The sequence below is a fragment of the Peromyscus eremicus genome, chromosome 4, assembly GCF_949786415.1.
Source record: "Peromyscus eremicus chromosome 4, PerEre_H2_v1, whole genome shotgun sequence".
Classification (NCBI taxonomy): domain Eukaryota; kingdom Metazoa; phylum Chordata; class Mammalia; order Rodentia; family Cricetidae; genus Peromyscus; species Peromyscus eremicus.
The window spans coordinates 40,830,187-40,846,844 of NC_081419.1; the positions used below are offsets into that span (position 1 = coordinate 40,830,187).

General features: G+C 37.6%; 1 protein-coding gene across 1 annotated transcript in view; it reads left to right on the forward strand.

Moving 5' to 3' along the window:
- Nucleotides 1–16,658, forward strand: part of Slc4a10 (solute carrier family 4 member 10) — a 96,244-nt gene that overhangs the window by 72,978 nt on the left and 6,608 nt on the right. Inside the window, exons 17-20 of the mRNA XM_059259155.1 lie at nucleotides 843–1,016; nucleotides 1,720–1,842; nucleotides 11,867–11,934; nucleotides 14,748–14,864. Coding sequence (XP_059115138.1) covers nucleotides 843–1,016; nucleotides 1,720–1,842; nucleotides 11,867–11,934; nucleotides 14,748–14,864 — 482 coding nt within the window. The remainder of the gene's footprint in view (nucleotides 1–842; nucleotides 1,017–1,719; nucleotides 1,843–11,866; nucleotides 11,935–14,747; nucleotides 14,865–16,658) is intronic.

The window sequence follows — 16,658 nt, forward strand, 5'->3', positions numbered from 1 at the left end:
GTGAACCTGGAGCTCACAGCTTTGCCAGCATGGCTGGCTAAGGAGCTCCAGGGATCCGTCTGTCTCAGGCCCCACCAGACCCGGGATTACAGATAGGCTAAACTGTGTCCATCTTTTATGTGCGTGCTAGACATCTGAAATCAGATCATCAGGCTTGCACTAAAGGCTCTGTGCTGACTAAACTATCTCCCCAGCCCTCAAGTATAAAATATAATAAAACCCTTTGCTAACAAAAACATATGTAGGCCAAATCTTTATGTAAGATGTGTGTGTGTTTCTAAAGACAACATCAAAACTTTGTTGGAGATCAAAATGGCAAAGCCAAAACAGCAGGGTTCAGTAAGGAGGAATCCAAGGCACTCTTCACAGCAGCTGAGTTTGTGTGGTACTTGGAGGAAGCTGAGGCAGAGAGCTAGATCTGGTAGTACTTAGCATGTGAAAGCCAAAGCCATGAGGGTGGATGGCACACTCCAGGAGAGAAAAAAAGCACACCAATCATGGGAGGCCTAGAAGACCAATATCTGGGGACAAAAGGGAGAGATTATGATATGATAAGCTGAAAGAATGTGATTTTGTCTGTCATAGTGCTAGTTCTCAAGGTAGCAAAATGTTGCATTTACTATATGCAAACGCTATTAAATGACATCCTGTTACAATATTATAGGAAATATAGTATACTATTCAATAAATAGAAGTCCAAACTGTATGTCAGTTCCAATGTCCTGCAGTTTCTACGGCTGTGTCATTTGAACCTAATATTTTGGAACATACTAAATATTTAATTGTCCTATGGTTATTGTTGTCTTGCTCTTAAATGCAATATAGTCTGTTTAATCTTTTAGTTATTTGATAGAATAAAGCTCTTCTGGATGCCAGCCAAACATCAACCAGATTTTATATATCTAAGGCATGTACCACTCCGGAAAGTCCATCTCTTCACAATCATTCAGATGAGTTGTCTTGGCCTTTTGTGGATAATCAAAGTTTCAAGAGCTGCTATTGTCTTTCCTATGATGGTAAGAAACTTCCCTCAACCTTTTCTCTTTCACTGGTTTTTAGGAAACTCATGAACTAAAACTGCAACAGTAGAGTAGCTTTGAATCACTTTGAACAGTTACTGGAAAATATAGTGTAAACTTGGGCACTAAAATGAGTTTGAAAAGTATTTTGCATTTCACTAATTTAATATCAGTTTTTTTTCTTGGTCACTCATAATGTAATGGTTAATGGAAAGCAGGATGGAAAATGTAAATTTTTAAAAATAGCATTGAGATATACTAACAAATATGAAAAATTAGGGGAATTTTTTAAGATAAAATTTAATTGAATGTTTCAGACAAATTTTAAATGCATTTAAAAGTATAGTGAATTTGAATGACTATACATAATTTAAAAATTATTAGCATATGTAAGAATCTTCTAATGTTCACTTATCCTAGTTCAAGCTTTTAATTATACATTTAGGGAAGCATAGTTAAATGTATTTCATAGTTTACTATTTTTCTTTAAGATTACTTCAACATTGAATAAAATCTTAGATGCCACCCTGGAGATTTCATAAGAAAAGGAAATAAAGAGAAAGACAAGGCTGTGTTTTATACACATGTGTTTTCAATTTTTAGTTTAATATCAGTCCTAATACAAACTCATCTGTATTTCTTCTTCCTTTCATTTTTGTTTGCTTGTTTACATTTTAAACTATTTTATTATTTTCTTCAGGTGTTAGCCCTGGTATTTGTGAGAAAGTTGATGGACTTCTTGTTTACAAAACGGGAACTCAGCTGGCTTGATGATTTAATGCCTGAGAGTAAGAAAAAGAAACTTGAAGATGCAGAAAAAGAAGTAAGTCAGAATAAAACTTGATATTTTGTTTGAGAGAAGAACAATACCAGGCAGCTCTTTAATTAAATTAAACTAAACTAAATTATTATGTTTTTCATTCAATGGTGATTACTAAATACAACAGGCAGAAAGATTTGGAAGTGCAATGCTTAAAAATATAGCTGGGGCAGAGAGAGGGGCAGAGACCTTACATGAGGAAGTCAACCCTGTGTGAACCATACATATATCTGCATTTAGTTACTCTCCAAATTATCAGGTGTATTTTTCTGATTTCTCGATCATGGATGGAAAACTTGCCGATGCATAACTGTTTCTGAGATACAATCATGTAGTGATTGCTTCTGATGGAATGTTTGAGAAGGAAATAATGTGGTACATCACTGTTGGTAATTTTTCTTTCATAGCAGGTTTTTTTAATCAGCAGATTTGAATCAAATTATTATTCATAAAACAGAGAAAATATTTAAGAAGAAAAACATGACCTGATTTGCTTCCAAAGTGATCGAAGCTTTAAAAACGTATTTGAGAAAACTTTGGGTTTTAGTTATCTTCCCAGACCACTAATTTGTCCTGTTCTGTTTCATAAGAGAAAACAAGTTAGAAGTTTTAGGAGGTATGTAAAGTTCATATGTCAGCCTGGATCTTTTTTGAAGGTCATACTATTTTTAAAGCACATAGAAATTGTAAGGAATATAAATGGAAATAATGACCCATGCAACATTTTTAGCAGAGTAACTGAGCCCAAAGATTATAGAACACAAAAACAAAATTTCTCTGTAGAAATGAAATAGAAAGGAAACGTTTTAGGAGCATTGTCCATTCTTTCCAGTTTTGTGTTTCACAGGTGTTTACTAAAAGCTTTCAGTTTCTTTTCTATAGAATATTTTTGGGGGACCATAGATATTTTTCTTCTTTCCTGTAGGTAACTTTATTTGTAAACATGAAAAGAGTTTTAGTTTTGCTCAGGCATTTAGATAGGCCAGATTGGACCACAAATCTTGGTGAATTTTTGGCTGAGAACTTTCTACCAGCACAGCTATATAACATGTGGTTGGTGGTTCCTTCATCCATGGAATCCACACTTAGAGACATCACGATGGTGTATCTTATTTCTGTGTGAATTCAGTTTCCCAAAATGTTGTAGAAGGCATATATAGAACCATATTTCTAGTAATGTTAATGCAACATTAAAATACTGTGAAACTATCACTGGTTCTTTACTTTTCGGTTTACTATATTCATCTAAGTAGCAGAGATCTTTTAAAAATAATAATTTAACAGTCCTTACATGATGTACTAAAACTTACCCCACCTGAAAAAATTTCCAAGGTTTAAAGTTTGAAGGGAAGTAATTTTGAAGACAAAATTTATTGCCTATGAGTTTCCCCCATCTTCCCAATGATTATACTACTAAGCTCATTCATCTAGTAACACACACATTATGTTTTCTTTGTTGTATTGTTTTTATTTCCTGTCAAACATCTTTACTGTTTCTGGTGAACTAAGGTAGGAGCACTCTTTTCTATAGAGTATCATCCCTTTCACACAGTATTCTTTTGAGGCCATTCTCAGAATGAAACAGTCTTAGAATTTCATTTCTCTTAGTATTTGAAAAGCTCCTAAGGAAAATACTGGGTAATCTACTCTGCTATCATTGTTATTCTTCTCTACTGTTATAGAAAGATAATGGCAGCTTCTTCTGTTTGTTCATGACATTGCAGAAAGCAAGTTGACAGTCATAAATTTATTAGGACTAGCCGTTGGAACTTTGTATACCTTACTATGCTCTGATGGTGTTTACTATCTTGTGAAATTGAAAGTAAAGATTTTAGGAGTAATTAAATATCACTAAATTTTCTAGAACTTATACTTTCAGCAAGTATACAAAAGTAGAATAAGACCTACTTGGAGAATTTTATAGTTGAATCCTTCAGTTCCAAATATGGGAGGGGGCTGGGGGACCTTGCAATATATTTACTAGGGGGGGTTTAGAAATCCTTAAAGTTTCACATAGTTATGATGATGATACTTTCATATGATCCCACCTGCATGGAATTAAATAAGAAACCCAGTATTTCATTCAAGAAATAACTTATACTCAAACATTAAAAAGCAGTTCTAAGTAGTGCAAAGAAGGCATGACACCAGAGGAGTGGAGAGATAGAGGAAAGGACATGTGAAGATGCTTATGTTCTATTTAGACTCAGCATTGGAGAAGAAGAATTGGTAAGGAGTGGAGGAGGACGTGCGGAGGTTGACACTGAAGCTTAAATCCAAGGTTCATTTTCTCCTTGAGGGCCCAGATTTGGGTATTTTCATTTTTGTGAGCCTATGAATTCCCCTGAAAGATATGGTTGTACTGTAGTGTCTTGTATCAGTGCCCAGTGCCACAAGAGATTGTACATTAGAGTGGATAATGGATAGGTTCTTCAGAAATGTTCCAATTAATTGAGGAACTCTAATTGTGATCTGGCAAGATGATAAACGGCAGAAATGTCTCAGCTCCCTGAGACTTGAATTTAAAGTGAGCTCACCTCTGGTCCTTTGGATGATAGTTAGAAGCTTGAACCTTTATCCTCCAGGGTTTTCCTATCAGTAGCCCATTTCTGGTCTTATGGCACTGAGAAAACATTCATTTGACCTGAAAATTCAATAATGAGTTAAGCAGAATAAATAGCTACACAGGCCAGTCCAAGGTCGCAGAGCTTCTGTTCCAAATTCTCATGTACTTCATGCATATGCATATGCATATGCTTCAGTTTTTAGAAAGAAAGGATTATAATCAGGGTAGAAATGAATATTGGAACCCTGACATTTTGCACATTGCTCTGTGTAAAGGGAAGACTGCAGAATCAATTCTGGATGTCCAAATGTGCTCAGAGTACCAACATGCCTGCCTTCCTACTTAAATATTCCCCAGGACATCGTACGCATGACAAAAGGACTACTGCTCAATGCAGAAAGTTCCAGCAGAGTATGCTTGCTCTCAGGTGGAAAGCATGGGTGCCAGTGTTAGGGAGAGGTGGAGATGCAGTTCTGTGGAAGTATTCCCATCTATAGCTTCTTCATTACTGAGGGACCTCTCTAACACATACCCTATAGAAGAAAACAAAAGAAGGCAAGTGGGGCCTTGTGATCACGAAAAATTCCAAGAAAGTACAACCTAAAAATAAGCACAATTAAACAAATTAAAGCAAATGCTTAACTTCTCAGAAAGGTAAGAATTGGCTGTGGATTTGGGAAGCCTGTCCTAATTACTAACATAGATAAATGTTTTTTTATAATTCAACTGTGGGGTGGGACAAGTATGTTCTATCTCCTGAAGCAGCACTTTCCCAAAACGTGGTTCCAGGGTCTCTGCTGCACCAGCCAGTACCTTTCAATATTTTAAGAATGCAAATTCATAGGCCTGTTTCAAAAAATGCTGCATATTAGAACCAGAATCTATTTTCCTAAGACCTCCAGGTGATTTTAACATCTGAGATAAGCCTTTTATTAGACTCACAAAATCTCAATCTGTATAATACAGTAGAGTTCTTAATACAAGATTACCATGTCAGAATTTTTGCACTTAGAATAATTTAGGCAATTGCTTAAAGGTGCTGAGTCAGGACCAGTGAGATGGCTCAGCAGTAAAGGTGCTAACCATCAAGCCTTCCAACCAGATTGATTCCTGGAACCCACATATAGAAGGAGAAAACAAACTCCTGTAAGTTGTCTTCTAACTGCCACATGTGCTCTCTCTCTCTCTCTCTCTCTCTCTCTCTCTCTCTCTCTCTCACACACACACACACACACAAAATTTAAAAAGTTGCTGTGTCATAGGTTCTGATGCCTCCGTGGACTTACCTGACCCCATTAAGCATTGTTTTGTGTTATCAACTCTTTAATCTGTTGGAAATTGAAAATAATACTTTTTAAAAATATAATATTTATTATTTTCAAATTTATACATATACAATATCTGAAGGCGATTGTATTAGTTGAGAGAAGGAAATGGTAGGAGCTTCTTAAGTTCTGTATGCCTCACTTGCTTCTTCAATTAAGTGAAGTGTTGAACGTGACTCCTGAATCTCCTTCCACTCCTTAGTAAACATAAATTGCAAAATCATTAAGTATTTGCAATAATAACTTAAGTATCTTTGTGAACACTGACTCTCTGCTATTGTTTGAACTCTGAGATTTTTAAGGGCTCCCACATGCTTACAGACTTTGCCCTCAAATGAATATATAATTTAAGTCACCTATTTTACTGAAGGTAAAAGACAGAGCACATGTCAGGTACTATAATATAGCAATTATAATTTTTCTGCTACTAGAGACTAAGTATGTAATATCATTCAGTTTATAAAAAAATCAAACACTAGAATCTTACAGATTATCTTTCCCATTTCAATTCACCAAGGGCCTTTGGCTTTTGTGAACCTAGCTGCTCACTGTCATGGAAAGACCTTATTTAGTTCTATCTTTTATGCTTGTCTGTCGTCATTTCTTCCTGCCTGAAGTTTCTTCTCTTCACTGTCTATTCCTGTATTCTTTGTGGTCATCTTTTTATTTCCTTTGATAATTGAGTTTATATCTTTCTTTTTATTTTTGTATCTCAGTACCTTACAACTACCTGCCATCTAGATCATGTAAATATACACTCATTAAGTGAATTGATTAGCAGTATCCCTATTCTTCTTCTTTGATATGTGCCTAAAACATAATGCATCTTCACTCAATAGCACACATTGCATACTATGAAATAGATTCCTTTTCTATGCGTCATCTCTCTGCTCCTTCTTAGATATGGAATTACTGGTTTCCCCCTTATTTTGTATCTGAAAACTGCTTTGATAACCATCTTAATTAAAAGATTGTCTTTAAATCATAACATAAGGAATTCTAAAGTCTTACTGGCAAAACCCTTCCTTTAGCTATTCCTTTAATACGTTGCTGTTGGGTTCCATGATGCTACTCAGCACATCATTGATGGATCTTGTGTAAATGAGGCGCTGAATGGACACCATGTTAAGCACTTCTGCAGTAGTTATCTGGTCAGTGTCATTCAGCTCTCTTCTCTGTCTCCTTGAATGAGGAGATAACTCAGGCTGTGAAGATCGGGGTAACTGTGCTGAAGGCTGCACTATGGGAAGTCTCCATTTTCGCCCCACCCCCACCCCAGCAGTGCTGCTTAGGATGCAGCTGTCCCTCATCACCACTCCCAAGCCCACCCAGCTCCCTTCTGGCACTGAAGACAGCAGCAGCGGCTGCTCCGCCACTCTTCACTTCAGATAAGCATGGCTTGGAAATGCTATCTTTAGAGGTGATGAGTTTTTGTTTAGATAGGACGATGACTAGTATAAAGCCCACACACACTAACGAGCCTTGGAGCGCAAAATAATTATTGAAAGCAATTTGAGAGAAAAGTGGAAAATCATCAGGAAAAAAAATTGTTCCCAAAGCCCAGTCTTTGCTGCCAATGGGTCTGCTTTTTTTACTGCCAGGTGACGCAGGCACTGATCATACTCTTATTCTCTTCAGCCTCTTTTTCATTTTAGCCTTTAGTAAATCTTTCTGGTTTGGCCAGAAGGGATGCTATGTGTCATCTTCTAGTGAACAACAAAGGGCAGATTTATACTTTGTTTACATCTTGGTTTGTCTTATATATCCTTTGGGATCACTGAAGGTCTCTTTATGTCCCTTCATGTACAGCAATATAAAACATATAAATATATAAAAAGTAACATTTTTCTACCAGAATGGATAGATATGTTCTGACTCTGACTCTATGGTGTGCATATGTTAATGTACTGTGCCATGTCCCATATATCTTGACAAACTAAGTTACAAGGAAGACCTCATTCTAGGCTGCAGATTAGTTCTCCTTCTGCTTAAATAAGGTCTTTTAATTAATAGTCTTCTTATTGTAAATTGAGTTTACATTCTTTCTCAGAAGCTCATGTATTTGAATGTGTAGTCCCCAGATGATGACACTGTTTTAGAAGATTGTGGAACATGTAGGGAGTGAAGCCTCTAGAGCAAATTGATTACTGGAGGTGGACCTTGAGGTTTTAGAGCCAAGCCCCACTTGCTGCTCCTCTCTGCTTCCTGACAACTAATGCAGGGTAACCAGCTGCCTCATACTCCTGCTACCATCCCTTCCCTGTCATAGTGGACTGCATCCCTTGTTGATGGTCAGAATAACCCTTTCCCTGAAACTGATTCTTATCTGGTTCACAATATGGGAAAATTAACTAATACAGAAATTGTTGTGGAGAAATAAGGATGTTGCTGTGACAAGCTTGACCATATGGCTCTTGGCCTTTGGAACAGGTTTGTGGGAGGAATGTGGAAGAGGTTAGAAGAGGACTAGAAAGAAGATCTAATCCTGTAAGCAAGGCTTTACTCGTTATCCTCATGGGAATTCAGAAGACTAGAATGCTGAGAGAAATGTGGAAGTAGAGGACCAACTCCTAAGGTTTCAGAGGGGAACAAGGATTCGATTGGGAGCTGGGCTAGAGACAATTTATTTCATATTCTGCCAAAGAAGTTGGTTTCATTCAGCCTGCCTATTATATCCCGAGAACTTCAAAGCACCTAAATTTGAAAGTAACAGACTAAATTGTTTGGCAGAAAATTGCCCAGGTATTCATGCTGTGCTATGGTTATCACTTACCGCTCTTATGCAGGTCTTCAGCAGAGAACAACAAGTGGATCAGAAAAGGTATAAAAATGTCCAGTTGTGCTTAAAGTTGTATGCAAGGCTGTGGATGATGAGGCAAGTATAGTTATTAGAGATTAGTACCATTAAAGAAAAATCTTCTGCTCTGTACAGAGACAAGAGAAAAGGTGACCTGAAGGTGAGACTCTAACCACCGTAGTCTCCATCTTGTGAAAATGGAAATTCATTTTTAAAACTAAAGTCTAAACTGAGAATACTGCTGAAGGCATTGTCTCCCCCAAAACAACATCAATGTGTTTTTCTAAGGTCGGAATACAAAAGCTGATGCAGTTGTCTTCAAAGAGGGCAAGGCTTCATCTTGAGCTGGCTTAGGGCTTGGCAGCACTGTGTGGTACTGATTGTATAGGTGTGGAAGATGCAGGAATAAGAGAGTCAACAAAACTTGTGCCAAGGTTTCTGAAGGCCACTGAGGCCAGAAAATGTATCCCAGGGTTGGAAAATCCTGCAATTAGGCACCTGAGAAGGTAATTATGAGGCTGTGAAGTTGAAGATTGGGTTACAAAGAAAACCTCATGTGGGAGATGACAGAACCACAGGATTTCTCCACAGCAAAGCCTGCAGGAGGGAGCAAGCTGGCACATAAGAGAGGCTATGTGTGCTACTGGTAATAAAGCAGGAGAGATGGGACTATGTAAGCCCTTTGGACCACTGATGATTCCATCAAGAGTTCCAGATGCTGGACACAAAGCTCTAAGATTTGGTGTTTGCACTCCTGGGGTTTGGTCTTGCTTTTATATAATCTTTCCTTTCTGTATCCCTGCTCTTCCATTTAGAAATGAGGATAGTTACACTGAACCATTGTATGTTGAAGGCATTTAACTTGCTTTTTGATTGTACAGGGGTTCACCTTAACTAGGTATTTCCTTGTCTCAAAGATGACCATGAACCTATGGGAGAATGGAGCAGAATGGTCTAGTTAAATTGTAAAATGTCCTCTGTAGACTGGTGTGGTGGAACACTTAGTTTCTAGCTTGTGGCACTTTTTAGAGTGTTGGGGAACCTCAATGAGGTGGAGCTTCACTGGAGGAAATTGGCCACTAGAGACCTTCATGTTTTATGTTTATAGCTGGGCCTTACTTCTTGTCTGCTGTCTGCTTCCTGAGTACTTATACCAGGTGCCTCATGTACCTGACACCTTCCCTTCCCTAACTGTTAAACCGGAAGCCTAAAGAACCCCTCTTAAGTTGATTCTTATCATGCACTTGGTCACAGAAGTGGGCAAAGAAGCTCATGGACTACTCGCCTTTCAGTCCCAATAGCAGTGCCAATGATAAGAGCATAAATGGGCTTTGAAAGAAACAAATTCCCTACAAAACAGCGCAAGAAAGTGAACAGAATTATTTCCATGGATACGAGAAGATATATAATTAGTCCCACGGAATATAATACACAATGAAGTATCTGAGGGGAACATATAAGCAAAGTTAGTAGCCGAGCTCATGTAGTCCCCTCGTCATTATTCCACAGCATAGACTGAGCCTGGACCTTCTGGAGGCATCAGGGGTAAAGTCTCCTCAGAGGGGCCTGCCTTGATCAGCAGGTTGGGAGAGTTCTGCAAGAGTGAGCTGAGACCTGACTTCATGTGGCATTACCAAGTTGTAAGTTAGCTAGCTGAAGAAGCATCCGAGAACACTTTGACACTTAAAATAATAATAAATATGGTGTTGGACATTTTAACTGTGGGAATAATGGCAGTAGCCAAGGCCACATCTCTTTAGCAACTAGTTTGGGTCCGTTGAACTAAACTGAGCTTAAGCAGCTGGTTTACATTCATCTTAGTTAAACTAACCTTAGCTATGCTAAGCTAAGGAAAGGGGGTAAAAGATGACCTCCATTACCGTTCCTAGTTTTCTCTCAGCATTTCCCAGTTGGGTGGGGTCACTGGGCTCCTTCTGTCTGAGCATCTTAGAAATCTATTTCAGGAGTCAGAGCCAACAATTCTAACATCTTAAAATGATCCTAAGTAATTAATTGAACTAGGCTAAGGCCAGCTGACCTGCTTGAAAATGAATGCCTTAAATAAGGGTGTATATGCACACACATGCAGATTATATACATATGATATAAACATATATAATACAGGCAAAAATTTAATGATACCATCATTGAAAACTATAGAACATTTCTATAAGATAGCCATAAGCTTATCATTTCAAAATTATATAGATTAAAAAATCTTATAAATGAAGGAAATGTATACATGAATGCATTGTTTTCACCCTTTAATGAAGGGTGGAATATTGCTGTTGAAAGAAGAAATCTGAAGCATGAAACAAAAACAATATACATCCAAGTGGAGTGTAATTTGCTTATCCCTTCATCATGGCAAGTCATAAACCTCTCTCTTTCTTGGAGGGTTATATATACATGTTTTATGGATATGTGTGTATGTTCATACAGGTATGCCTGATCAATATCAAGTGTCTCTCTGTTACTTTCTACTGTAATTTTTGAGAGCATGGGCTATCTTGGAACATGGAGCTCACCTGTTGGCTAGGCTAGCTGGAAAAAAAAAAAAAAACTCCAGGGACTTGCGACTTGCTTGTCTCCACCCCTCAGTACTGGGGTTCCTTGGTGTTGCCTGGCTGGTACATGGTTTGTGGGAATCTAAGCTCAGATCCTTATGCATGTCTAACAGGTACTTTGCCAACTGAACCCTCTCCTCTGGCCCTAAACCCATGTTTTAAGACGTGTAAGAAGGTGTCTTCTGTCTTTTTCTGAGTCTCTAGAGCAGTTCTCAAAATGTGCTCTCAGACCAGTCTGACCAACATCACCTGGAATGTGTTAGGAATGTAAATTAGTGTGCCCTCTCTATTCCAGACCTACAGAATCAGAACCTCTAGAGGTAGAACCCACATACTTTTAGCATTGCCTACAGGTGACTCAAATAGAGTTCGAGGATCAGTGCTCTGAACATTTCCTCCTAGTAGAGCATTTGGGGGAATGTAAATTCAATGTATAAAAACCAAACTCTCATAACATTACCCATACTTTTGTTCTTGTAAAATTTAGGTTATTTCTTAATGTGCTTGGAAATTAACCATGTTTCACGTTGAGTGACATGAAGGAGATTGCTGTTAGCATTGAAATTACTTCGTGTTATGAGATTTTCATTAATTACTTGTGTTCTTAGTAGCTGAGGCTTTATGAAAGGACCTGTGCTAGCATTAATAAATGCAAACAAAGTGGAAGGTCCTGAGGTTAATGAGATAATAAAACATTAATCTGTGTTTCTTCTTTAATGTAAAACGGAGACCCATCAGGTTCACTTTATGTACGGTACATTTGTCTTTCCAGGAAGAACAAAGTATGCTAGCCATGGAAGATGAGGGCACAGTACAACTCCCACTGGAGGGACACTACAGGTAAACGTGTGTTTAAAACACATCAGCGAGCATCATAGGATGTGCTGGTTGTACTCTTCATACCGTGTGAAAGTTAGCAAAGCTGTGTTAAAACATAAAAAAAAGAAAGGTTACAGTAAGTTCTGCCAGCTCTCACTGTGTAGCAAAATAACCTAAAATGAAGTGGGCAGGGAGTTGTCTCCTTTTCATGTTTTATAAGGTATATAAAAGATCACTTTCATATTCTCAGAAATTACCCCCTGAAGACACATGGTTAGACACCATTCACTTCTAACATAAATGAGGTCAGTATGTATAAGATGATCTTGGGAAAATATTTTTATTCTAAGAATTTGCTCCTAACAAAAGTCATTTCCAAAAAGATACTCTAATTTTTGAGTTAAAGAAGTCAGCCATGTCTGTCATTTAAGAAAATATTCATATAGTTCTGCAAAACACACTGACCTTTTTACACACAAAGACAGCAAAATGAAGTTTTGTTAGTTAAAATGAAAATTTTTACAAACCTTTGTCCCCCACCCACCTTCACTATTCATCCCTCCTTCCCTCTTTTTTTTCCTGTTTCCTTCCTCTCTCTCCTCCACTCTCTAGCTCCTTTCCTCTTTCAAAAAGTTTGGTTTGACTAATTTCTTCATAAAGTCTGTTTTAAGTACTCTTTGATACCCAAGTTGTATGGTCTCAAAGTTTTCATGCTGTACCAGTAAATCAATAAACATGAAATTTTTTTAGGGGGAGAGATTTGCCAAGGTATTTAAAAGACAAAGTCATGAAGAATCTATTGGATCTCAGAGTCTTACTCTAACAATGTATTCTCCCCAAAAGTTTAGGTGTAATGACTTGTCATTTAAAGGTGGACACAACTAGTGAAAGTCTTTCAGCTCTTTTTTTCCCTCATTTAAAATACTCTTGATTGAGGTGGATCAGTATATTCTCAAGTGAATTCTACGGAAACTAACTTTATGACATGCCACTCCAAAAGGGTTTTGTAGTTAACTAAGTTCAAAAAATAGTCCAAAACTGCATGCTAGCTTGTAAATTCATAAAGGAACTTTGAATATGGAATAATAAAAACAGTACTGCCCCTTTAAAGCTTAATTTTGCTTGGTTCAAAATTTTCTAAAGCTCTTGGTTCATAAGACTGTCTAATAATATCACAATATACTTGTTTTTCATGTGATTTTTTTTTTTTTTTGGAAATTAGTTGATCTCCTATTCTGAATTTCTAGAAAGTTCCATTTTCAAGAAGGCTAGAAGAGGAATTAAAGAGATTTTCAGATTGGGCAAGGCTGAGTCCTGGTGCTTCATTTACCCCAATTGTTGGGTTTGTTGTCCTCTTGTAAACAGCTACCAGTATAGCTGACTTGAGGCCAGCTTAGGAGTTTGGTTAATGTGATTTCTTTTTCACAGTGAAAAATGCTACCTATATGTACAAAAATAGTGCTTTTTTTTTCATTATGAAAGTTTTCGCTTGGTCTGTAATGGCTTTATACTGCCATTTGACTATGTTTCTAACTCTTGAGAGGTTTTGAAGCATTGTGAATGTTTTCTATAATTGCTTTACATTGAAAATATAAAAACAGAACAAATCTAAACAAACCAGCCAACGACCATCATAGAACCTAATCCTGTAGGCTCCCCAGTTGTATGGGAAATACCCTGTCAAAGACACAGGCTGAATTCATTTTCAAACACATAATTACTGAATAAGTGCCATGTGTCCAGCTTTGGCTGACTTTTGGGGGACACAGCTGTTAACCAGTGACCTAGAATACTGTTGTCATTGTATTCAAGTAGAACAGAGAACCAGCATAGAGCATAAAAGTATGAACAGCTAATACAGTGTTGTAGATGGCAAGAAGAAGGATAGAAAGAAAGTGGATACAAAGACATGGGCAGCTAAGGGGGTGGAACAGCAACTTAAGATGGTGGCAGCATGGGCCTCCTGAGCAGTCGAAATTTAGAATTGGAGGTGAACATCTGAGATCGGAGATGAATTAAGAAAACTGTAGCCCAAATTTATATCTACATAGCTAGAATATTTTCTTCAGATTTTTCAGATACTTTTTAATGACTGAGGGAATTGCTTTACGCTTCTCAATTTTAATTATTAAAATATGCTATTATAATAAACAAAGTGAAATATTATTCAACCTTAAAAGGAGAGAAATTTGGGCATATGTGAGGACATCTTGAACTCTGAGGACATTTTTCAAATGAAATAAGGCAGCGACACAAAACACAGACCTTGTACGATCCATCTTACGTGAGACACTTAAAATAGTCCAAGCAACAGAGGTAGGACATGCAGTAGTGCTTACCGGGGGCTGGGAAGAGGAGGAAGCAGAGAGTTATTGTTTAATGAAGACAAAATTTCAGTTTTAGAAGATGGAAAGAATTCTGGAGACAGATGTAGCAGTGGGCTATACATTGTAAATGACTTTAATAACTTTTAATTGTACATCTTAAACACGTTTAAGATGAGAACTTTTTTTTTTTTTTTTTTTTTTTTTTGGTTTTTCGAGACAGGGTTTCTCTGTGCAGCTTTGCGCCTCTCCTGAAAACTCACTTGGTAGCCCAGGCTGGCCTCGAACTCACAGAGATCCGCCTGCCTCTGCCTCCTGAGTGCTGGGATTAAAGGCGTGCGCCACCACCGCCCGGCAAGATGAGAACTTTATGTTGTATGTACTTTACTTGAAAAGTTTAGGTAAAATATTTCACATGGTTATAAATTTTCATATATTCATCTTCTCTAGCTGAATGCCTCATTATTTGTTTATTGTGTGTTATTTCATTTTGGGTAAACTCCTGTCCAGAGATGACCCATCTGTGATCAATATTTCTGATGAAATGTCAAAGACTGCCATGTGGGGGAACCTTCTGATTACTGCTGACAACTCAAAAGATAAGGAGTCACGCTTTCCTTCCAAAAGGTTTGAATTTTGAAATAATAAGGTTATAGTAATGCTAATGATTTTATGGTATAAACTCACCAGGAAAGGATACTATTGGTTTTAATCAAATTTAGACTTTAGATATTTCAAAAACTTTTTCTAAAGGGAGAATGGCAATTTTTACAAACATTGTATTTCTCAATCTCTTCCTTTCAAATTAAAACTCACTCCAAAACTACCACAGTGGGGGGGAAATGGAGCTGTTATTGACCCCAGTGCATGACAATGTTGAACATTCATTTTGACCCACTCTTTCTTTGTGTGGTTTCATTGTATTTGCTCATCACACACTCCCCAGGACCACTATGGGTGCTGGGCCGCACTCCTCACTCTCTGTTTCCTTTCGTGACAGTGATTTGGCACGTGTAATGGTCATTCTACATTTACTTGGTTTCTAGTTCCCGGTTTTCAAGTCCTTGACAAACTTCTCTAACCTTATCCTGAACATCCATCCATTCTCATCTGTCTGTAGACACGTGAGCAGTCCTGTAGCTGTGTTGGTGATTTCAAGTGCATGCTGAGAGAAAAATGTGTCTTTAAATAGTAAGGGAATCCTGGTATTTCCTGCTGAATTTTCCAGGACTGATGAATGAGTATGGATCTTAGCATGAAGCCATGTTAGATGCTGATCAGAAACAAAAAAACAACAACAACCCCGTGTTATGTTAGTTTTATTTCTCATAAGAATGTGGTTGATGTTTGGAAATGGTGTAATAATGATTTAATTTATTTTTATAACCTTACATTAACTTTTTCTACTTAATTTTTATATTACATTTTTTTTTGTCATAAGCTCCCCTTCCTAATCACTCTAGAAGCTGATTCCCTAAAGGTAAGACCTTTTCCCTCAAACCTATTCCCTAGTTGCATTTCCTTATGTTAAGTGGTGTCTTCTGGAAACCTGGTCAGCCTATGTCATCTGTGTGAGTTTTGGGGAGGCAAAAGGCCCGGAGAGTCTTGGACTCCAATCCAATGTAAGACTTATTTTTATGGTGTTTTATATCTACTCAGTTCTTTAAGGGGCTCTGAAGCATGAGGAAACGTTTTTCCCTTAAAGTATACAAATGCATCACATAAAAAGCAGCAAAGCTTACAGAACCATTCTTAGCAAGAAATAGCATCAAATTTCTAGATTGGGTAAAGAAAATTTGTCCCTTTAATTTTGCAAATTACAAATATTGCTGTGATGCACCCAAACTTGCAAGCTTTATGAGACACAATTGGAGCCATGGCTGGAGAGAAAGACTACATTCATCTTGAGGGGAAACCTCTTGCTGCTAGTTTTTGTCACCCCAAAATGGCATGCTGCTTCAATGTCATCTCTGTAGCAAGCAGAGTAAACAAGACAGGGACTGTCGTCACCCCAGAAGCTGGGGCAATCTTTCCTCCCTCTCCCCTACTTTTCCTCTATTATTGCTTGACTAAATTCCTCTGATTGCCTGACTCTAAATTTCTCTAAAACTTATACCAAAAGAGGTTGCTATAAGTTTCTTTATAGACTACTTCTACCAGTTTCGAATGGTGTCTTTGAACAGGGATTCAAAACCAGCATGTATCCCCTTGCTTGGGTTAAGCAGCAGTAATGTTCATTCTAAACATGATTTAGATTTCTTTCTTCAAAATTCTTGTCCTAGCCCCTCCGAATCATCCTTGCAGTAATTTTATGTCTTTGTCAGAACTCCTGAAAGAAAATCAGGGTAGTAAGGAGGGAAACTTGAGCCCAAGGGCTCTGTCTGTGACTCTGTCACAGGAAAATTTAGCATTTTTCCAATT